The sequence below is a fragment of the Oncorhynchus tshawytscha genome, linkage group LG18 (genome assembly GCF_018296145.1).
Source record: "Oncorhynchus tshawytscha isolate Ot180627B linkage group LG18, Otsh_v2.0, whole genome shotgun sequence".
Lineage (NCBI taxonomy): Eukaryota > Metazoa > Chordata > Actinopteri > Salmoniformes > Salmonidae > Oncorhynchus > Oncorhynchus tshawytscha.
Window position 1 is genome coordinate 29731189 of NC_056446.1, and position 24905 is coordinate 29756093.

At 43.3% G+C, this 24905-nt stretch overlaps 1 protein-coding gene across 1 annotated transcript in view; it reads right to left on the bottom strand.

The window, feature by feature from the left end:
• LOC112217847 (MAM domain-containing glycosylphosphatidylinositol anchor protein 2-like) overlaps positions 1-24550 on the bottom strand; it is a 345651-nt gene extending 321101 nt beyond the window's left edge. Inside the window, exon 1 of the mRNA XM_042300909.1 lies at positions 23479-24550. Within this exon, the coding sequence (XP_042156843.1) occupies positions 23479-23551 (73 nt within the window). The 5' untranslated portion in view covers positions 23552-24550. The remainder of the gene's footprint in view (positions 1-23478) is intronic.
• Between the last annotated feature and the right edge of the window lie 355 nt (positions 24551-24905).

A 24905-nucleotide genomic window follows, 5' to 3' on the forward strand; every position in this document is an offset into this window, starting at 1 on the left:
GGTACGATGTCCTCAATGCACTTATTGATAAAGCAGGTGTGTATTCCTCAATGCCATTGGAAGAATCCCAGAACATATTCCAGTCTGTGATAGCAAAACAGTCCTGTAGTTTAGTATCTGCTTCATCTGAACACTTTCTGACCACAGAATCACTGCTTTAATTTTTGCTTGTAAGCAGGAATCAGGAGTGATTATGGTCACATTTTCCAAATGGAGGGTGAGGGAGAGCTTTGTTAGCATCTCTGTGTATGGAGTAAATGTGGTCTAGAATTGTTTCCCTCTGGTTGCACATATAACATGCTGATAGAAATGAGGTGAAAATGATTTAAGTTTCTCTGCATTAAAGTCCCCAGCCACTGGGAGCACCGCCTCCGGATGAGCATTTTTCTGTTTGCTTATGCCGGTATACAGCTCAATGAGTGCGGTCTTAGTGCCAGTATTGGTCTGTGGTGGTATGTTGACAGCTATGAAAAATACAGATGAAAACTCTCTATGTAGATAGTTTGGTCTACAGATTATCATGAGATACTCTACCTCAGGCGAACAAAACCTCGAGACTCGCTTAGATATTGTGCACCAGCTGTTGTTTACATATATGCATAGGCACATGCCCCGCCCAGTGCCTTAACAGAGGCTGCTGTTCTATCCTGCCGATAGAGTGTATAACCCACCAGCTGTATATTCTTAATGTCGTAATATCTTATGTGAAACATAAGATATTACAGTTTTTAATGTCCCGTTAGTAGGATATTTGTGCTTTCAGTTCGTCCCATTTATTTTCCAGAGATTGAACGTTAGCTAGCAGGACGGAGGGCAAAGGAAGATTAGCCACTTGTTACCTGATCCTCACAAGGCACCCTGATCTTTTTCAGAGAAATCTCAGTTTCCTTCTCCAGCGAATGACGGGTATCTGGGCCTGGTCGGGTGTCTGTAGTATCTCCTTCCCATCCGACTCGTTGAAGAAAAACTATTTGTCTAATCTGAGGGGAGTAATCGCAGTTCTGATGTCCAGAAGATCTTTTCGGTCATAAGAGACGGTAAAATCAACATTATGTACAAAACAATTTACAAACAACGCGAAAAAACAAACAAAATAGCATGGTTGGTTAAGAGCCGATAAGACGGCAGCCATCTTCAAGAATTGGGTTTGTTTTGTGGAGTTACTACAATGTTGTTGATCAGATGCCTCGCAAAGAAGGGCACCTAATGGTAGACGGGTAAAAAAAAAGATCACATTGAGGAAGGAAAGCGCTGAGTGATTTCACCATGAGGCCAATAGTGACTTTAAAACAGTTACAGAGTTGAATGGCTGTGATATGAGAAAATAAAGTCTCCCTGGTCTTTGTGGTTCAATTTGTGATTCAATCTCTTCTTCTCTCTTTTCTTCTATCTCTTCTTCTCTCTTCGTCTATCTTTTCTTCTCTCTTCTTCTCTCATTTCCTCTATTGCTTCTTCTATAATATCTCTTCTTCTCTTTTTTTTTCTTTCCCGTCTTCTATCTTATCTCTTTATCTCTCTCTTCTTCACTCTCTTCTTTTATCTCTTCTTCTCTCTTTTCCTCTTTATCTTCGTCTCTCTTCTTCTATCTCGTCTCTCATCTCTTCTTCTATCTCTTCTTCTCTCTTCTTTTCCTTTTCGTCTTCTATCTTATGTCTTCGTCTCTCTCTTCTTAGCTCTCTTCTTTTATCTCTTCTCTCTTTCCTTCTTTCTCTTCATCTATATATTTGTCTCTCTTCTTCTATCTCTTCATCTCTCTTCTCTCTCTTCCAACTTATTATGTGACTTGTTAAGCAAAGGTTTACTTCTGAACTTATTAAGGCTTTCCATAACAAAGGGGGTTGTTATTGACTCAATATATTTCAGCTATTCATTTTTAATTAATTTGTTTAAAAAAAAATGAAAAACATAATTTAATTTTGAACTTATGGGGTATTGTGTGTAGGCCAGTGACAAACGATCTTAATTTAATCAATTTTAAATTCACGCTGTAAGAGAACATCTCTTGTTCTATCTCTTACTCTATCTCTTCTTCTCGCTCTTTCTGTCTCTTCATCTCCCTCTTCTTCTCTATTTTCCCCTCTCTCTACTTCTCTCATCTCTTCTTCTACATCTTCATCCCTTCTTCGTCTGTTTCTCTATTATCTTCTCCATGACACCATTGTTGTTTTGCATCATTTATTGATTTCATTTTTGTTTTCAGGCTCTCACGCTCCCTCCCTCTCTCTCCCTCTCTCTCTCCCTCTCTCCTCCATCCATACAGTTGTGCTGATAGACAGGTTTATGATCCAGTGTGAAGTAGCTGTTCTCCCTCTCCATGGTGGCTCACCGCACAGCCTGGTAAATATGCTAATGGACCTGATGACAGCCAAGCATAAAGCATTAAACACCAACAACACGACAGAGATAGCAGTGACTAAAACAGTTTGTGTGCATCCCAAATGGAACCCTATTCCCTATATATTGCACAACTTTTGACCAGGGCCCATAGTACACTATGTAGTGGAAATGGTGCCATTTGGAGGCAGCCTTACACTTAAATGAGTACATTTTTCTTACAATATTACAATACACAAGGCCTAACCTGGACCCCGGTCTAATTGCTAGAGAGATCCGGCTGGTGGACAAAACTACACAAGTTGCAACAGTATATTGTGGTTTAAGTGAACGGGTTTCTAAAGACACATGCAAGAATACAAAAAGGCATAAGAAATATGGAAGCAACGTTACCTACTGCACCAAGAGAAAATAACGTCCTGCTCTCCGTCTCCAGACCATGTTGTCTGACTACTTTTGTCTCCTCATTGCTATTCAGACATTGGCATTCAGATATCATCAGCCATTCAATACTGCTGCCTGCCTATGACCAGCCTTGACACCACAGCTGTAAGTGTATATATCTGTATGGGTCTGTACCCAGGGTGGGGTGAGCCTTGTTTTGTAAGTATTGTCCCTTCCTTCTGAGAGGAAAGGGGAAGAATATAGACATCAGTCATCCTCCTCTGCCATCAGGTAACAAAATGTATTGCATTAAATTACACACTTGTGTTCATCTCCCTATTCACAACGAAAGATGTGGCATTAAATATTAATGCCAAGCTGTATATAGGGGTTGAAAAAATAGTAATTTTCCATTGGGTAAGCTATTGTTTTATTATACAGAGACATCAAACCCTTTGGTAAGGATTTTCTATTGGAACACTAAAACACTTTTATTTGAAGGTTGCTTATTCACTATAACAATATAGGTCCTCAAAATAAATAATTAACAGATGCACTTCTATAGATATACGACGATACAGTTAATACAAAAAAATGTTTTTTGTAATTTTTACCCCCTCCTTTTTCTCCCCAATTTCATAGTATCCAATTATTAGTAGTTACTATCTTGTCTCATCGCTACAACTCCCGTACGGGCTCGGGAGAGACGAAGGTCAGAAGTCATGCGTCCTCGAAACACAACCCAACCAAGCCGCACTACTTCTTAACACAGTGCTCATCCAACCCGGAAGCCAGCTGCACGGAAACACCGTGCACCTGGCGACCTTGGTTAGCGAGCACTGCGCCCGGCCCGCCACAGGAGTCACTGGTGCGCGATGAGACAAGGACATCCCTACCGGCCAAGCACTCCCTAACTCGGACGACGCTAGACCAATTGTGCGTCGCCCCACGGACCTCCCAGTCGCGGCCGGCTGCGACAGAGCCTGGGCGCGAACCCAGAGTCTCTGGTGGCACAGCTAGCGCTGCGATGCAGTGCCTTAGACCACTGCAACCACCTGGGAGGCCCCAGTTAATACAATGTGATTGTATACAGACCTTTGTAAGTCCGTGAAAATTGTAAGAATTGTGACTCCATTTAGGAATTGCTCATTGTCTAGTGCTGGTGAATTGTCAATGAAGTAAGTGTGCCACATGAACCTATAGAGTTCCCTCGCTTCCCTGCAGTGTTCCATTATCCTAATTAGGTGCTGAGTATATCCCCAAGAGAGAAATGCCTTCTGGGAAAAACTGAGGTTAGGAACAAAGTAGGTTTGTCACACAAAAAGAAGAGAAGACATTTTAGATCATACAATTACGGTATTAGGCCTATATTTGGCAGTGGTGAATACAGAGTATCAAACAAACATTTCAGTGCCATTTTAGAGCATGCAGATAGTAGACCTCCATCACATGGGCTCCTGAGTGGCACAGCGGTCTAAGGCACTGCATCTCAGTGCTAGAGGCGTCATTACAGTCCCTGGTTCCATCCCGGGCCGGCGCAAAATTGGCCCAGCATTGTCCAGGGTTAGGGGAGGGTTTGGCAGGGGTAGGCTGTCAATGTAAAATAAGAATGTGTTCTTAACTGACTTGCCTAGTTAAATAAAGGTTAAAAAATAATCATTCACAGACACTTATGAGAGGAGTTGGGAGTCTGTTACATATTCTGAATCATGCTTCCTGTCTCTGAGTGACTGTTTGAAGTGTGAAGGAATCAACAAATGAATGCTGCAATAAATCATACAATGAACGCTCCAAGAACATGTCTATCTTGCTACATCAGAAAGCAGTGCTCTACATAAATAATACACACACACCACACCGTGATCTGTGTGAGTGAATCTGCCAAAGTACATGTAGAGAGTGTGTGTGTGTGTGCCATTAAATGTATATCTGTGTAATGGAGAGAGAGAGAGAGAGAGAGAGAGAGAGATGGTTGCAGTGTGAAACCCCCTGGCGTCTGAGCTGTTTCTCATTGGGGTTTGAAGCGGGCAGACTACTGAAGGCATCATTGTCAACAAGCTTACCTCACCACTGTTCCTGCTAGTCAGAGTACTTAAACATTACTCGCTACAGAGATAAGTAGCCCTTTTCCTTTTCCCCTAGTCGCCTCACTAAGAATTACATGGAGGTGAAGCCGCTACCCCTCTCTTTTTCTGCTCTCTCTCTCTCTCTGCAATCTCTTGTGCTAATGCACATGTGGGAGGCTGCTGCTGCGAGGAGCTTTTAGGCCGCAATCACTTCACATTTGTTTCAGCGATTGATTCCCTGCCATGCAACAGCAAGCGATAGAGAGCAATGGAGAGAGGGAGGAAGAGAACGAGAGAAAGAAAGAGAGAGAGAGAGGTGGAGAGAGAGAAGGAACGAGTGAGAGAACGAGGCAAGAAGGGGAAGTCAGGGGATGTGAGAATAGGAGTGTGGTGCCTTGCCTAGCATCACCATGACAACAGACATCACTTCACAGGAGCAGCACTTAGAATGCCTGTGTGGGCCGGAGGAGTGACAGTCAGTCGAAGGCTGTGTGGTGCCGTTTGAGTCATCTAATCCACTCCCTGCGTTTCTCCAGCATCACTAAAAGGGTGTCCTGTGTCCCTGTTACACTAACTTAGCTACCTCCTGAGATCAACTCTCTGTCTCTCTGTGATTTGTAAGTGTACGTGTTTGAATGCAGTCCCTGACAGTTCAGGTTTGCACAGACATATCCATTCAGAATAATACATTAAAGGGTGCAGAAGAGGGATTTCAGATGCAAAAAAAAGCTACTGTCACCATAATGATACCATGGGCATGGCTAGCCTGCATTTACAATTCTATTTGATCTCCACTGTTCATTAAGATGTGAATCTATTCAGCTTATAGCTGAGTGAATAACTGTCCAGCTAACAAGCTTTGTTAGCTGGGAAGTACTAGTCTTTGTATTGATTTGACATTCATATGAGATAGCTTTATGAAGATGATACTTGTTATAAGCACGTGAAAGGCATGTGTAGAGTTTGTTGAGGTGAAGTATAGTATTGGCATTGGATTGCCATTCAAATGAGATTGCTCTATATAGATGTTATAAGCATATGAAAAGGCCTCTCAAAGCTAGTGCAATTTTAAGTACATACGGACTACCATGTCATGTCTGGATTGGCTGTTACCTAGCTTCTGTTTTTCTAACATTATACTGAGGGAACACTCCAAAGACTGGGTCTTGGGTGAGCTGACATTCAGTATGAGTAACTTCCACATCAGATGAGGGACTAGAAGCAATACCAGGTATGAACTGGTAGCTATCTGGATCCTGCATTCCCAGCACTGCAGATCACAGTCATCTCCTAAGACTGGCTCCTATGAGAGCTGACATTCTGTGTGAGTAAGTTCCCCAGCATGTGAGAGTAGTAGCAATCTGAGGCCCCACCAAAGGTATAGACCAGTGGAGGCTCCTGAGAGGAGGAATGGAAGGACCATCCTCCTCAGTGAATTTCATAAAAAATATAAATTGTGAAACATAAGAAAATGTCACAAAATAATTGATTAAAACACACTGTTTTGCAATGAAGGTCTACAGTAGCCTCAGCAGCACTCTGTAGGGTAGCACCATGGTGTAGTCAGAGGCTCATGGTTTTCATCCCCTTCCATAGACTTACACAGTAATTATGACAACTTCCAGAGGATGTCCTCCAACCTATCAGAGCTCTTGCAGCATGAACTGACAGTATAAGTTAAGGCTAGCTAGAACTTCAGTGGATAAAATGTGGTGAGTAGGTGACTCAAAGAGAGAAAAAGACAATGGTTGAACAGTTTTGAACAAATTTCTTCCAAAATTAAGAAGCAAGAGAGATATTTCTTTCTTGTATTTCTTTTTTTACTTCACTTCGGTAGCAAATGCAGCTAGCTAGTTTACTCAAACACCTGGCTCAAACAGAGAGTGATGCTATGTTAGCTAGCTGGCTAAGGCTATCCAACACTGGAATTCTTCAACGGCAAGGTAAGTTTTTTGTTTTATTCATTTATTGCCACCGGGGCAGCCGGTGTAACTGCTAAACTGCTCTCTGAGTGTACACTGTACTGCATGATTGTAGCGGGTTTACTAACGCATTAGTTCTAGTAGCTATGTTGACTATGACGTGACAAGGATGTAGGCTGTGTGTAGCTGTAAGCGGATATGATATGAAGGTTTGGCTTGGAAAGTTTTTTTTTATGGTCACAGACAGCTGATGTGTTGTGCACTGAAGTCCACAATCGAAGGGAAAAGGTGAGAGGAGAACGTGTAGATAGTTGCGAGAAGGAATTATATATACAACTAGTAAAGTGATCATGCTGTTTCTATGTGGCTGCTATGAAAGTGAACTGTGTTTGTGTGTGATCAAGGGTGTATTCATTCTGCCAATTCTGTTCAGAAACGTTTCTTAAACGGAAGCAACTGGAAGCAAATGGAATGAAACGGGGCTAAACATTCCTGAATTTGTCCAATAGAAACTCTCATTTGCAACTGTTGGACTAACGATTACAACCTAGATCAGCTAGATACAGGCAAGAGTGTGCAAGGGGGTATTGAATGTGTCACTGTCTGTGACCCTGATTATTTAAAACTATCTCGACCTGTTCACCTATGTTGTAAACTTTCATTCATAGACTAGGTTGTAGCAACTTCATGATGGGTATAGGGAAAATGTGAGTATCATGTAGTAGCCTAAACTTATCGATGTTACATTGAACTGGGTGAATGGAATATGAATGACAATCATCCAATATGCTGTAAAAGAAATAAGGCCATTCTCATAAAAAAATAAAAATAATCTTCCCTCATCTTAAACAGCGCCGACCGCCACTGGTATAGACCAGTTGACAGGTTTAATTATTTTTTGTAAAATATTTGTATCTAGTTGTCATGTATTCATTTTCTTGAACTGGTTATATGTTTGTAGTTTGCATGTTTCAGTAATTGTCACGCCCTGACCGTAGATTGCTTTGAATGTTTCTATTTTTTTGTTTGGTCAGGGTGTGAGTTGGGGTGGGTATTCTATATTCTATTCTATTATTTGTATTTCTATGTTTTGGCCGGGTAGGGTTCTCAATCAGGGACAGCTGTCTATCGTTGTCTCTGATTGAGAACCATACTTAGGTAAATGTTTTTCCACCTGTCTTTGTGGGAAGTTGACTTTGTTTATGGCACATAGCCTTTAGCTTTACGGTTTGTTTTGTAGTGTTTATTGTTTTGTTCGGCGTCTTTTCTAAATAAAATAATATGTACACTCAACACGCTGCACCTTGGTCCAGTTCTTTCAATGGCCGTGACAGAACTTCCCACCACAAACGGACCAAGCAGCGTGGTAAGGAGGAGCAGCGTGTTCAGCATTCATGGATTTGGGAGGAGATCCTGGACGGTAAGGGACCCTGGAGGCAGGCTGGGGAGTATCGCCGTCCACGGGAGGAACTGGAGGCAGGCTGTGGAGTATCGCCGTCCACGGGAGGAACTAGAGGCAGCAAAAGCAGAGCGGCAGCGTTACGAAGGGACACGGCTAGCAAGGAAGCCTGAGAGACAGCCTCAAAAAATGTTTTGGGGGGGTCATACGGGGAGTGTGGCTGAGTCAGGTTGGAGACCTGAGCCAACTCCCTGTGCTTACCGTGGCGAGCGTCGTACTGGTCAGACACCGTGTTATGCGGTGGATCGCACAGTGTCTCCAGTGCGCGTGCACAGCCCGGTGTGCTACCTTCCAGCTCCCCGAATCGGCCGGGCTAGAGTGGGAATCCAGCCAGGTCGGAGGGTGCCGGCTCAGCGCATCTGGCCGCCAGTACATCTCTACGGCCCAGGATATCCTGCACCAGCTCTGCGTACTGTGTCTCCGGTGCGTCTGCACAGCCCAGTGCGTCCTGTGCCTCCAGCGACGGTGTCCAGTCCGGGGCCCACAACGAGGGTGCCCAATCCGGGGCCCGCTACAATGGTCCCAGTCTGGGGCCCGCAACGAGGGACCCCAGTCCAGGGCCCGCAACGAGGGACCCCAGTCCGGGGTCCGCGACAAGGGTCCCCGCACCAGAGGTGCCACCAAAGTGGGGTGAGCCAGTGGTGGAGCGGGGTCTGTGTCCTGCACCTGCCCACCCAGACCCTCCCCTATAGGTTTAGGTTTTGCGGCCGGAGTCCGCAGCTTTGGGGGGAGGGGTACTGTCACACCCTGACCTTAGAGATCCTGTTTATTTCTCTATTTTGGTTTGGTCAGGGTGTGAGTTAGGGTGGGTATTCTATATTCTATTATTTTGTTCGGCGTCTTTTCTAAATAAAATAATATGTACGCTCACCACGCTGCACCTTGGTCCAGTTCTTTCAACTGCTGTGACACCAGTCCCCAATACACCCACCACTCCACTGCTCCAAATTGTCTCTCTGCTGTACAGAACATCCCTCACCCCACCCCCTCTCCCTCTCGCTCTCTCTCATTCCCCCTCTCTCGCTCTCTCTATCACCCCTTTCCCATTCACACTTCCTGGGCTCTGTGCCAGCTGAGTGTACAAACAGGGGGACAGAGAGGGAGGAAGGGAGATAAAGGGAGAGAGAAAAAGAGAGGGGAGAGATATGGAGAGAGGGGGAAAGGGAGAGAATGATAATGACAGACGAAAGAGAGACATCTTACCTTTTAACTCTGCATTGTTGGGAAAGGGCTCGTAACTAAGCATTTCACTGTAAAGTTTACACCTGTTGTCATCGGCGCATGTGTCAAATAACATTTAATGACAGATTGACAGGGACAGAGAGAAAGAGAGAGAAGGATAACGACAAAGAGAGATAACGTCCGAGAGAGAAAGTGAGTAATGTTATCTCATTAGGGTGGGAAATGTGAAGGTCCAGATCCAAGAGAATTGATAAAGAACTCTGTGGAGGAGGCTTTTGAGAACCAACAAAGACGGCTTTAGTTTCACTGGCGGAGGCATTTGCATAGCTTAGAAGTCCAAGCGTCTGAACCAAGCCTCATGAAAAGAAACCCCAGGAATTGCAGGGACTTCAATAGCAGCGCAAGATAGGGAAAGAGGTGGTGGGGATTTCAATGGCTTCTGTGGAGCAATGGAGGGACAAGATCAGGAGGGAGCATCTCAAAGCTCAGAGACTGTGATGCAAAGTGAACAAACTGATCTCCAGATGAAGATGCTACTTTCACTTTAATGTACAGCTACATTATCCTATCATCATGTCATACAGAGTCATTTTCCTTTAAACAAAAAAAGAAGGACATATTTCTTGTTATCCTTTAGATGTACCACACATTAAGTAATTGCTACTTGAGAGTTTTGGGGAGTTTGTAGTTTGTGGAAGATGACAGTCCCAACAGAGGTACAGGAAACTTATTGTACCTCTCAAGACCAAAAGACGACTAGTGGAAAGTATTTTTTTAAATGTATTTTTAATTTAACCTTTATTTAACTAGGCAAGTCAGTTAATAAGAGCAAATTCTTATTTACAATGACGTCCTGACAAAAGGCAAAAGGCCTCCTGCAGGGATGGGGGCTTGGATTCACAGCCACAACTGTCAGTAAGAGTGTCCATGATTGAGTCTTTTAATGAAGACTCAGTTTGAGTGTTTTTTTGCAGCTCGTTCCAGTCGCAAGCTGTAGCGAACTGAAAAGGACTTCCCAGGGATGTGTGTACTTTGGGGACCTTTAACAGAGGTTGAGAAGAATGAGAGAGCAACAGAGACACAGAAAGAGATTGCAAGAGAGCGAGAGACTATAGTGTACTGCAGCCCAGCAGTTCTACTGGTCATCATGAGCCCTCAATAATGATTCTGGCTGAACCATTTAATAATCTCAGACTGCTACAAGATCATATCGACACTGAAACAGAGTCAGACTGACATCTATAAAGCCAACAGAATACTTCAGTTCATAGAATGATGTACAGTATCGTCATAACAAATTATACATGATTTGAAAGGTATCTTGTATCATCGTACAGAATCATCACACTCATTGTGGCATACCTGACTGTGCAATTCTTGTCCGTTTTTTTTCCATGGCATGTCATTCTTCCCAAATGCTTCCCATTTTTCATATTAATAGAATACTGAGTATGGACATTTGGCAACCTTCAATTCTGAAGGTTGACTTTGAACTTTCCATTCAAACCCATTTCTCTGGACACATCCCCATACTGTAAGTGTATTTTATACTGCTTTGAAGTGCTGCATCCTTCGCCAGAAGCTCTTCCCGACATAATGGATCTACGGTGTATGAACGCATACATTCACATCACATGAAAGTATTTGTTTACAAGCTACTGTCCTGTTTTAGCATATAGCCCTGACGCGGTCACTCATTGGCATGCACATATTATAAGCTGGGGGGGAGTGAGGATAGGGGGTTATGAGCCTTTAGTTGTCTTACGCCTCATGTCCACAAGATGCATCAAACTCTTTGCGTTCCGGTCTGAAGTCATTCATTGTCAGTGGAACAGTCAGCAGAGCTACGTTTGGTGTGACGCAGTAGGCTGTGGTGCGTTCTGTGTAGCACACGCATTATTTTAAACCTGTGTGTTGCTTTACCGTGCAGTGGTACAAACGGAAGTACACACACACAGACTCCTACTAGCTAGCTTTTAGAGAGTTGAAAAGCACATGTGCGTCAAGTACGGAAAATGTCAGCAAGAAATCCAGCAAAACAAAACGCATATGGATCTGTGGGACATTGGTCTTAAGTCCTTGTGAATGTTTCTAAAAAGCCTCCAGGGATTTCTCTCTCTCTCTCACTCACTCACTCACTCTCACTCACTCACTCACTCTCACTCACTCACTCTCACTCACTCACTCACTCACATAACAATCGGAAATCGGTATTTTGGGGTGCCAATTTGAATTTTTTTTATTATTCTTTTAAATATTTTTATACCTTTATGTAACTAGGCAAGTCAGTTAAGAACACATTCTTATTTTCAATGACGGCCTACGAATGGTGGGTTAACTGCCTCGTACAGGGGCAGAACGACAGATTTTCACCTTGTCAGCTCGGGGGATTCAATCTTGCAACATTACAGTTAACTAGTCCAACGCAATAACGACCTGCCTCTCTCTCGTTGCACTCCACAAGGAGACTGCCTGTTACGCGAATGCAGTAAGCCAAGGTAAGTTGCTAGCTAGCATTAAACTTATCTTAGAAAAAACAATCAATCATAATCACTAGTTAAATACACATGGTTGATGATATTACTAGATATTATCTAGCGTGTCCTGCGTTGCATATAATCTGACTGAGCATACAAGCATACAAGTATCTAAGTATCTGACTGAGTGGTGGTAGGCAGAAGCAGGCCGGTAAACATTCATTCAAACAGCACTTTCTTTGCGTTTTGCCAGCAGCTCTTCGTTGTGCGTCAATCATTGCGCTGTTTATGACTTCAAGCCTATCAACTCCCGAGATGAGGCTGGTGTAACCGAAGTGAAATGGCTGGCTAGTTAGTGCGCGCTAATAGCGTTTCAAACGTCAGTCGCTCTGAGCCTTCTAGTAGTTGTTCCCCTTACTCTGCATGGGTAACGCTGGTTCGATGGTGGCTGTTGTCGATGTGTTGCTGGTTCGAGCCCAGGGAGGAGCGAGGAGAGGGACGGAAGCTATACTGTTACACTGGCAATACTAAAGAGCCTATACGAACATCCAATAGTCAAAGGTTAATGAAATACAAATGGGATAGAGGGAAATAGTCCTACAATTCCTATAATAACTACAACCTAAAACTTCTTACCTGGGAATATTGAAGACTCATGTTAAAAGGAACCATCAGCTTTCATATGTTCTCATGTTCTGAGCAAGGAACTGAAACGTTAGCTTTCTTACATAGCACATATTGCACTTTTACTTTCTTCTCCAACACTTTGTTTTTGCATTATTGAACATGTTTCAATATTTACTTGAGGCTAAATAGATGTTATTGATGTATTATATTAAGTTAAAATAAGTGTTCATTCAGTATTGTTGTAATTGTCATTATTACAAATAAATAAATAAAAATTGGCCGATTAATCGGTATCGGCTTTTTTGGTCCTCCAATAATCGGTATCGGTATCGGCGTTGAAAAATCATAATCGTTCAACCTCTACACTCAATAAGTATTTGTCTTTAAATTGTTTAACTTGAGTCAAACATTTTGGGTAGCCTTCCACAAGCTTCCTGCAATAAATTGGGTGAATTTTTCATCAGATCAGAGGACATTTCTCCAAAAAGTAAGATCTTTTCAGGTTATGTCAATATAGGACTCGTTTTACTGTGGATATCGATACTTTTGCACCTGTTTCCTCCAGTATCTTCACAAGGTCCTTTGCTGTTGTTCTGGGATTGATTTGCAATTTTTGCACCAAAGTACGTTCATCTCTAGGAGACAGAATGCATCTCCTTCCTAAGTGGTATGACGGCTGTGTGGTCCCATGGTGTTTATACATGTGCACTATTGTTGGTACAGATGTGGAAAATTGCTCCCATGGATGAACCTAACTTGTGGAGGTCTACAATTTTTTTCTGAGTGCTTGGTTGATTTCTTTAGATGTTCCCATGATGTCAATCAAAGAGGCACTGAGTTTGAAGGTAGGCCTTGAAATACATCCACAGGTTTACCTCCAATTGACTCAAATGATGTCAATTAGCCTATCAGACGCTTCTAAAACCATGACATCGTTTTCAGGAATTTTCCAAGCTGTTTAAAGGTACAGTCAATTTAGTGTATGTACACTTCAGTGAATTATAAGTGAAATAATCTGTCTGCAAACACTCTTTGGAAAAATGACTTGTGTCATACACAAAGTATATATCCTAACCGACTTGCCAAAACTATAGTTTGTTAACAAGAATTTTGTGGAGTGGTTGAAAAACAAGTTTTAATGACTCCAACCTAAGTGTATGTAAACTTTTGACTTCAACTGTTTGTTTCTCTCTATATATGAGCCCATCCGCTCTGCCCTGGGGAATCGGGTTGGTCATCACCCCTTTTCATTCCCTCTGTTCTGTCTTTACCGAAAGAGACAAGAGCACAAACAATTTCATCAAGGCTTCTCTCTCTCTCTCTCTCTCTCTCTCTCTCTCTCTCTCTCTCTCTCTCTCTCTCTCTCTCTCTCTCTCTCTCTCTCTCTCTCTCTCTCTCTCTCTCTCTCTCTCTCTCTCTCTCTCTCTCTCTCTCTCTCTCTCTCTCTCTCTCTCTCTCTCTCTCTCTCTTCTCTCTCTTCTCTCTCTTCTCTCTCTTTCTCTCTCTCTCTCTCTCTCTCTCTCTCTCTCTCTCTCTCTCTCTCTCCAACCGAGGGCTACTGTTCAGTGTTGACGTCAATTGGCAGGCTTGCAGTCTCATGGAGGAAGTCTCCCTGTGCTCCATAACAAGCATTATGGGACATTATTTATTTAATGAGTGAGGATCTGCCTGTTGATTTACATGGGTATGGAGAGCATGCTCACATCATGGCAGAATGCTATAAGGCCTATGAGTTAATAGCTTTGCTATGGCATGCGTTTGATTAATTCTGATGGTAAGAGAGAGAGCTTGTGTATATCTTGGATTAGGTAATTGGCTTTAGAATATCCTGATGGTAAATTGACAGTGTTATAAAGGTCTTGAATAGTAAATAGGTCTTGAATAGGCTTTTATACTGTAATATATGGTAAAAACATGTGCAAATGTGACAACAAAAGAAGCCAATCTCTTGTGTCAGTGTGTGGGATTCTTTCACACCATACCATACCATAGCCCAATTTAACCCTCCCGTTGTGTTTGTTTCATGTTAATTAATTCTGTGTTCCCGGTCCAAAATGACTGTCCCATTATAGCAGATTGTAAATCCATAATAATACATATATTATCACCTAACGTGGTGTTAAGATCTTTTTATCAACTTAAGGTCTTGTGAACATTACACGTTGTGAACTGCTATTGGCTATTTATGGCCTGTAGGCCTCATTGACCTGAGCTCATACAACTCGTTTTTGACAACTACAAAAAAACACAATGTATGGATTACTTTGACTATAACAAATACTCAGATGAAACATATTGTACTATTTATCAGACTACTTTGTGTCAAAGTTTAACAAGGACTCTCTCCTCCTCACCAGTGTCATGATCAAAGAAGTGATCAAGAGCCTCACATACACTATATCGTTTGGTCATTGTGCTGCCACAGAATGAATTGTGAGCAGGCCTCAAAAAAGCTTTAAATACCAGAGCTGCGAGAAATGTTCTATATATTATTGAAACAATGTTGTGATTGTTTGTGAGTTCCCATGGGGGAAAGATTTTATTGGGGAAAGGTTCCCGTGGGGAGGTGTGTGTGTGTGTGTGTGTGTGTGTGTGTGTGTGTGTGTGTGTGTGTGTGTGTGTGTGTATGTGTGTGTGTGTGTGTGTGTGTGTGTGTGTGTGTGTGTGTGTGTGTGTGTGTGTGTGTGTGTGTGTGTGTGTGTTCATGCATTTGGGGGTCTGGGAGAAGAAGTGTGTCCATCTGATGAATGGCCATGTGCCTGAACTCAATTTTATACACTTATTGTAGACTCACCTACTAAATTTCTAATGACCGGTCATGACCGGGAACACAACAGGTGTACAAAAGTTAAATAAAACACTCACATGTTTATGTAAATTATCAAAATGTATTTTGTGTGTTCAGATGCCCTGTGTGGAGAAAATCATGGAACCTTTAGACAATCAGATTAAATGAACTACTGAGTGGGGTTTCTTTCTTTCTGGTCCTGACGAGAAAAGAAAACTGTCTTCTGCACTGTTCAACCAATCCAGTAAATGTGGAGGAGGAGTTAAGATAGAGTGTTGTCTTGTTAACGTTAACGGCTCTCTGCCCATTTCCCTTGAAAACGGGATGCATCCGGTTTCTACCTCCCGATGAGGGTGGTCTCTACTTGACCCCCTATAGTCTGACAGCAGCTTCCTCATTGGTCAACGGCAGTAGCAACGTAAAATAGTATCATACAGCACCAGTCACATTGAGTGTATGATACACAGTGATAAGGTATATAACATAATGGCGCCGGAGGTGATGGCTCCTGTTATAAGGGCTTCTCAAGCAACTGTGCTATTTTGTTTGTATTTCTCATTGTTTGTAACTCATTTTGTACATAATGTTACTGCTACCATCTCTTATGACTGAAAAGAGCTTCTGGACATCAGAACAGCGAGTACTCACCTCAAACTTGATGAATGAGTACAACAGGATGGATATACTGCGCTCTCGAGACCAGGCCCAAATCCCCATCATCCGCGTGAAGAAAAGACAGAGAAAAAGGGGGAGGAGGGCAGGGTGTCTTGTGAGAATTTGCCGGTGAGTAGGCAAGCCAACACTACCCTCCGTATAATAGGCCAAAGTGCAATTATTGGAAAATAAACTGGACAATTTACGATTAAAACTATCTGACCAACGGGACAGTAATATCTTATGTTTCACCGAGTCGTGGCTAAACGACGACACGGATAATATAGAGCTGGCTGGGTTTTCCATGCATCGGCAGGACAGAGCAGCTACTGTACGTCTGGTAAGACAAGGGGCGGGTGTGTGTCTATTTGTCAATAACTGTTGGTGCGTGATGTCTAATATTAAAGAAGTCTTGAAGTATTGCCTGCCTGAGGTAGAATACCTCATGATAAGCTGCAGACCAAACTATCTACAAAGAGAGCTCTCATCTATAATATTCGTAGCTGTCTATTTACCACCATACACCGATGCTGGCACTAAAACCGCAGTCAACAAGCTGTATAAGGCCATAAGCAAACAAAATGCAGGCAAGTTTAAATCATTTTTACCTCAATTTTACCAGCATGTCACATGTGCAACCAGAGGAAAAACACCTCTAGATTACCTTTCCTCCACACACAGAGAGGCATACAAAGATCTCCCTCGCCCTCTATTTGGCTAATCTGAACATAATTCTATCCGCCTGATTCCTTCTTACAAGCAGAAATTAAAGCAGAAAGTACCAGTGACGAGCTCAATAAGGAAGTGGTCAGATGTCGCAGATGCTACGCTACAGGACTGTTTTACTAGCACAGACTGGAATATGTTGTGGGATTCCTCCAATGGCATTGAGGAGTATATCACCTCCGTCAGTGGCTTTGTCAATAAGTGCATCGGCGACGTCGTCCCCACAGTGACTGTACGTACATATCCCAACCAGCTGCCATGGATTACAGACAACATCCGCACCGAGCTAAAGGCTAGTGCTGCTGCTTTCAAGGTGTAGGACACTAATCTGGATGCTAATAACAAATTCCACTATGCCCTCAGACGAACCATCAAACAGGCAAAGCTTCAATCCAGGACTAAGATTGAATCCTACTACACCGGCTCTGACGCTCGTCGGACGTGGCAGGGCTTGCAAACTATTATGGACTATAAAGGGAAACACAGTCAAGAGCTGCCCAGTGATGCGAGCCTACCAGAAAAGGTAAATGCCTTTTATGCTCGCTTTGAGGCAAGCAGCACTGAATCATGCATGAGAGCACCAGCTGTTCTGGATGACTATGTGATCACGCTCTCCTTAGCTGAGGTGAGCAAGACCTTTAAACAGGTCAACAATCACAAAGCTGCAGGGCCAGACGGATAACCAGGATGTGTACTCAAAGCATGCATGGACCAACTGGCATGTGTTTTCACTGACATTTTCAACCTCTCCCTGACCGAGTCTGTAATACCTACATGTTTCAAACAGGCCACTATAGTCCCTGTGCCCAAGAAAGTGAAGATAACCTGCCTAAATGATTACCATTCGTGTCGGTAGCCATGAAGTGCGTTGAAAGGCTGGTCATGGCTCACATCAACATCATCATGCTGTAAACCCTAGACCCACTCCAATTCACATACCGCCCAAATAGATTCACAGATGACTCAATCTCAATCGCACTCCACACTGCCCTTTCCCACCTGGACAATAGGAACACCTTTGTGAGAATGATGTTCATTGACTACAGCTCAATGTTCAACACCATACTGCCCACAAAGCTCATCACTAAGCTTAGGACCCTGGGACTAAACACTTCCCACTGCAACTGGATGCTGGACTTCCTGACGTGCCATCCCCAGGTGGTAAGGGTAGGCAACAACACATCTGCCACGCCCCTCATTGGTGCATGCTTAGACCCCTCCTGTAATCCCTGTTCACCAATGGTTCTGTGGCCAAGCACGATTCCAACACCATCATTAAGTTTGCTGACGACACAAGTGGTAGGCCTGGTCAGAGACCTGGCAGTGTGGTGCCAGGACAATAACCTCTCCCTCAATGTGAGCAAGACAAATGAGCTGATTGTGGACTACAGGAAAAGGAGGGCCGAACAGGCCCCCATTAACATTAACAGTGCTGTAGTGGAGCGGGTCGAGAGTTTCAAGATTCTTGGTGTCCACATCACCAAAGACAACACCTTTTTCCACTCATGAGACTGAAAAGATTTGGCATGGATCCCCCGATCCTCAAATAGTTCTGCAGCTGCACCATCGAGAACATCCTGACCGGTTGCATCACCGCCTGGTATGGCAACTGCTCGTCATCTGACCGTAAGGCGGTACAGAGGGTAAGGCGTATGGCCCAGTACATCACTAGGGCCAAGCTTCCTGCCATCCAGGACCTATATACTAGGGGGTGTCAGAGGAAGGTCCAAAAAATGTTGCTACTCGCTGTTTATTATCTATACATAGTCAGTTTACCCCAACCTACATAAACAAATTAATTTGACTAACCTGTACCTCAGCACATTGACTCGGTACCGGTACCCCACTGTATATAGCCTCGTTATTGGTATGTAATTTTCTTCTGTTACTCTTGATTTTATTTTTTTAGTTTAGTATATTTAGTAAATATTTTCTTAACTCTTTTTCTTGAACTGCATTGTTGGTTAAGGGCTTGTAAGTATTCGGCGCATGTGACAAATACAACTTGATTTGATTTATACAGAGCATTTAGAAAGTATTCAGACCCCTTGACTTTTTCTACAGCCTTATTCTAATAGGGATTAAATTGCTTTGTTTTTTCTCATCAATCTACAGACAATACCCCATAATGACAAAGCGAAAACAGGTTTGTAGAAATGTTTACACATTTAAAAAAATACCTTAGCCAACTACATTTAAACTCAGTTCTTCACAATTCCTGACATTTAATCCAAGTAAAAATTCAATGTTTTAGGTCAGTTAGGATCACCACTTTTTTTTAAGAATGTGAAATGTCAGAATAATAGTAGAGAGAATAATTTATTTCAGCTTTTATTTCTTTCATCACATTCCCAGTGGGTCAGAAGTTTACATACACTCAATTCGGATTTGGTATCATTTCCTTTAAATTGGTTCACTTGTGTCAAACGTTTTGGGTACCCTTCCACAAGCTTCCCACAATAAGCTGGGTGAATTTTGGCCCATTCCTCCTGACAGAACTGGTATAACTGAGTCAGGTTTATAGGCTTCCTTGCCTGCACACACTTTTTCAGTTCTGCCCACAAATGTTCTATAGGATTGAGGTCAGGGCTTTGTGAGGGCCACTCCAATACCTTGACTTTGTTGTCCATTTTGCCACAACTTTGGAAGTATGCTTGGGGTCGTTGTCCATTTGGAAGATCCACTTGCGACCAAGCTTCACTTCCTGACTGATGTTTTGAGATGTTGCTTCAATATATCCACATAATTTAGCTTCCTCATGATGCCATCTATTTTGTGAAGCGCACCAGTCCCTCCTGCAGCAAAGCAACCCCACAACATGACGCTGCCACCCCTGTGCTTCAAGGTTGGTATGGTGTTCTTTTGCTTGCAAGCCTCCCCCTTTTTCCTCCAAACAAAACGATGGTATTTATGGCCAAACAGTTCTATTTTTGTTTCATCAGACCAGAGGACATTTCTCCAAAAAGTACAATATTTTTCCCCATGTGCAGTTGCAAACCGTAGTCTGGCTTTTATATGGTGGTTTAGGAGCAGTGGCTTCTTCCTTGCTGAGCAGCCTTTCAGGTTATGTTGATATAGGACTCGTTTTACTGTGGATATAGATACTTTGGTACCTGTTTCCTCTAGCATCTTCACAAGGTCCTTTGCTGTTGTTCTGGGATTGCTTTGCACTTTTCGCACCAAAGTATGTTCATCTCTAGGAGACCGAACGCGTCTCCTTCCTGAGTGGTATGACGGCTGCGTGGTCCCATGGTGTTTATACTTGCGTACTGTTTGTACAGATGAACGTGGTACCTTCAGGCATTTGGAAAATTCTCCCAAGGATGAACCAGACTTGTGGAGGTCTACAATTTTTTTTTTAGGTCTTGGCTGATTTCTTTTGATTTTCCCATGATGTCAATCAAAGAGGCACTGAGTTTGAAGGTAGGCCTTGAAATACATCCACAGGTACACCTCCAATTGACTCCAATTATGTCAATTAGCCTATCAGATGCTTCTAAAACCATGACATAATTTTCTGGAATTTTCCAAGCTGTTTAAAGGCACAGTCAACTTAATGTATGTAAACTTCTGACCCACTGGTATTGTGATACAGTGAATAATAAGTGAAATAATCTGTCTGTAAACAATTGTTGGAAATATTACTTGTGTCATGCACAAAGTAGATGATCTAACCGACTTGCCAAAACTATAGTTTGTTAACAATAATTTTGTGAAGTGGTTGAAAAACGAGTTTTAATGACTCCAACCTAAGTGTATGTAAACTTCCAACTTCAATTGTATATACTACATTTAAATAAGTATTCAGACCCTTTACTCAGTACCTTGTTGAAGCACATTTGGCAGCGATTACAGCCTCGAGTCTTCTTGGGTATGACGCTACAAGTTTGGCACACCTGTAATTCGGGAGTTTCTCCCATTCTCTCAAGCTCTGTCTGGTTGAATGGGGAGCATCACTGCACAGCAATTTTCAGGTCTCTCCAGACATGTTCGATCGGGTTCAAGTCCGGGCTCTGGCTGGGCCACTCAAGAAGGACATTCAGAGACTTGTCACAAAGACAGTCCTGCGTTGTCTTGGCTATGTGCTTAGGGTCGTTGTCCTATTGGAAGGTTAACCTTTGTCCCAGTCTGAGGTCCTGAGTGCTCTTGAGCAGGTTTTCATCAATGATCTCTCTGTATTTTGCATCTTTCCCTTGATCCTAACTAGTCTCCTAGTCCCTGCCACTGAAAAACATCCACACAGCAGGATACTGCCATCACCATGCTTCACCGTAGGGACGGTGCCAAGTTTCCTCCAGACGTGACGCTTGGCATTCAGTCCAAAGAGTTCAATCTTGTTTTCATCAGACCAGAAAATCTTGTATCTTATGGTCTGAGAGTTCTTTATGTGCCTTTTGGCAAACTCAAAGCGGGATGTCATTGTGTGCCTTTTACTGAGGAGTAGCTTCTATCTAGCCAGTCTACCATAAAGGCCTGATTGGTGGAGTGCTGCAGAGATGGTTGTCCTTCTGGAAGATTCTCCCTTCTCCACAGAGGAGCTCTGTCAGAGTGACCATTGGGTTCTTGGTCACCTCCCTGACCAAGGCCCTTCTCCCCCAATTGCCGAGTTTGGCCGACCGGCCAGCTCTAGGAAGAGTCTTGATGATTCCAAACTTCTTCCATTTAGGAATGTTGGGGACCTTCAATGCTGCACACATGTTTTGGTACCCTTTCCCAGATCTGTGCCTCGACACAATTCTGTCTTGGAGCTCTACGGACAATTCCTTCGACGTCATGGCTTGGTTTTTGCTCTGTCAACTGTGGGACTTTATATAGAAAGGTATGTGCCTTTCCAAATCATGTCCAATCAATTGAATTTACCACAGGTGGACTCCAATCAAGTTGTGAAACATCTCAAGGATGATCAATGGAAACAGCATGCACCTGAGCTCAGTTTCGAGTCTCATAGCAAAGGGTGTGAATACTTATGTAAATAAGGTGTTTCTGTTTTTTATTTTTAATACATTTGCAAACATTTCTTAAGACCTGTTTTCACTTTCAGTCTGACTGAACCTCTAATCTGGATAATGCCACTAGTACACAGCATGCCTGCTTACCACCAATATCCATCAAACAGTCTTGAACTCCCAGTATGACCAGAGCTTTCACTCTGGTCTACAATATTCTCTCAGGTCACTGCCACTGGTAGCAACAGCTGCAAGTCAGTTGTGTCTGCCCCCAAGTATCCAGCTCTGCTCGGGGGTGAGGTGGCTTCACTCACTCATATGATTCATATTATTACCATAGAACAGTGAGTGCACCTCTGCTGTCAACACACATGTCTTTTCAGCCCAGGCAGCATCAGTGCCACTGGTTGAACACTCCTCTGTGTGTGTGCGTGCGTGCGTGCGTGCGTGCGTGCGTGCGTGTGCGTGCGTGCGTGCGTGTGTGTGTGTGTGTGTGTGTGTGCGTGCGTGCGTGTACGTGTGATATGCTTATACAGTACATTATTTAAATAGCATTCATATTGGTGAATACCAAATTTATATACATAAAAGTGATCTTGACAGTTAAGAGACGCTCAATGCGATCCATTGTGACGGCGACATTGCCTGAATCTAGAAACGTAACACATTATACACATGGGTAAGATACAGGTAACTGCCAAAATAAAGGAAAATCTTGAGTAAATGAGGGATACAAAGCAGGTGCATCCACACAGGTGTGGTTCCTCAGTTAATTAAGCAATTAACATCCCATCATACTTAGGGTCATGTATTAAAAGGCCAAGTTGCCCATTTTTGGGCTATTTATTTTGGAGGAATGTTCGCATCCTGCCAACAGAGTTTCAGACACTTGTAGAATCTATGCCAAGATGCTTTGAAGCTGTTCTGGCGGCTCCTTTATTTTGGCAGTACATAGAAGCCCTCAAGATGCATCAACATCTACATATCATATCGTCACCAACAACAAAGGAAACCAATCGACTGTGATAATCCTTTAGCTACAGTATATTAGAACACCAGAAATCATTTGTGATGGAGTTTATGGGAATTTGACAGTTTGTGATATATTCGCTGTTCAATAACCTGGTGTAGGTCACTAACCAGTGGTTGATAGACAGCTCATGGCTCTCTCTTCTATAAGTCATTCATTTGGCAGGTAGCCTAGTGGTTAGAGTGTTGGAATAGTAACTGCAAGGTTGCAAGATCAAATCCCTGAGCTGACAAGGGAAAAATCTGTTGTTCTGCTCCTGAACAAGGCAGTTAACCCACTGTTCCTAGGCTGTCATTGAAAGTAAGAATTTGTTCTTAACTGACTTGCCTGGTTAAAAAAATACATTTCAACTCCTTGTGCAACACTATGTTTCTAACTGAAAGCACTGGTGGCTAGAATGCAGCCTGTGATCCCCCCCCCCCTTTCGTAGGCCTGCTGATCAACCCCCCCCCCCAAAAAAAAGAAGGTTTGTTTGCACTTTTTGGGGGGAACTCAGTCTGGGGCTCAATTTACTGTTAAGAGTTAGAATAATCAAAATAAAAAGGTACAATTTCAAAAGGTGTTTGGGCAACACAAACACATCTATTGTTATGTAAGGCAATGTTATGTGAACATGTATTAAGCATGTTCAAACTACCAACCGGGGTCTAATTGATAATTCGATATGATGTTAAAAACTGCAAAAAATTGTCTCCACCCTATGGCAAAATGTGTAGAATTGCAGAAAATTGGCTGTAGAACTACAGACCCATGAACCACTGCAGCCCCCCAAGATGAGTTCCGATTTTTTTGTGGCCCCAACCCCCATTAAAGTTGCAATTATGGGCGCAAATCTTACAAGGTCACGTTCCTTGCAACCTGTTGGAGGAAGAGGCACACTTACCGTACACTCCTTGGCAACTGATGCCCTCCAGTAACAGCGTCAGGATCCCCAAAACAGATATTATTAGATCCATCCTTTACGTTAATCTCAACATATCCAGCTCTCAAAGGCAAGAAGTCCTTTCCGGGTTGACGAAAGAGGTTGGAGAAGCGATGGAACTCGCGTGTATAGATAGAACACCGCTGCCGCTCCAATCCTCCAATGTTCTGAATGCGTTGCAACGGTCATTTATCAACGCCAAAAGCTAAAAGGCGCGTTTTCACCTCAGTACACTGTCACAATAAATCAAGTGTTGACGAATTAATTTGCAAAAGTGGTGTACTGCTTGTATACTGAGCCAGTGGATGTCTTGGCGGTTCTGTAGCAAACAGAGAGCCAGGGAAGAGAGACGGTGCAGAGCAGAAGACTACCGCCCTAGCCCAAAGACAGTCAGTGATGACAGTGGATCGAATAGGCTGCTTCAGGTAGGTGGGACCCAATAATGATGTCTATTCAGTCCCGTCCGTCACGTTGGTGCTTACCCTCGTAGCTCCTCACTGAGTGGTCACACTGATGCTCCTGGCTGCAGAATGGTTGAGATGATATCCAGGGACATGGCTCCTCAGCGGTTCCAGTGGTTGTCATGTCTTGTTTAGATATAATACATGAACTGTCATGTGTTAAAAGCGCTGCCATTTGCATCCTAGCGAGACTCTATGCAATTTGATGCTCGGGGAAAAAACGGTTGCCTGCTGCTACAATCCGTTGAGTTCTTGAACCGCGATGTTGCTTCAGGGGCTAGCTGGTGCGCTCGCTCACTAACGGCTACATCACGACTTCCGACACCGTGCGCGAGTCATCTCTGTGGGGATGTAGAGGTGGGTGAGTCCGGTATAGGGAGTGTGGCGCGTGCACCCGATTCCTGTGATGATTCTGGTGTAGAATAAAATGAAGAGCTCCTCGTCGGCTCACTTCCCAATCCCACTTTGTAGGATAAAGGTGTTTTACCGGCTGGATTGGCGGCTACGGGGCGACCTGGGTGTTAGTCACGTTGCGCAATACGTGCTGCGCTGCTACAGAGACGAGCGGCACTGCAACCGGTCTCTCGCTACGTCAAGGAGTGCGTGACTTCCAGCCCTCATCTGTATGGAAGGCTACGCGCAGCGTCGGGCGAGGCGTGTGTGTGAGCGCAGCTGAGAGAGAGAGAGAGAGAGAGAGAGAGAGAGAGACTTGCCTTGGCAATGTTAACACATGTTTCCCATGCCAATAAAGCCCCTTGAATTGAATTGAATTGAGAGAGAGAGAGAGAGAGACTCATTGGGATTCAGTAGAGATAACTGACCACTGCAATCAACAGCAAAAACATCGAGATGACCAGTCATATTCCAACATGTCTATTCCCTTCTCTATAGTGAAAGCTATTGCTTTGATTGTAGCCTACATTAGAT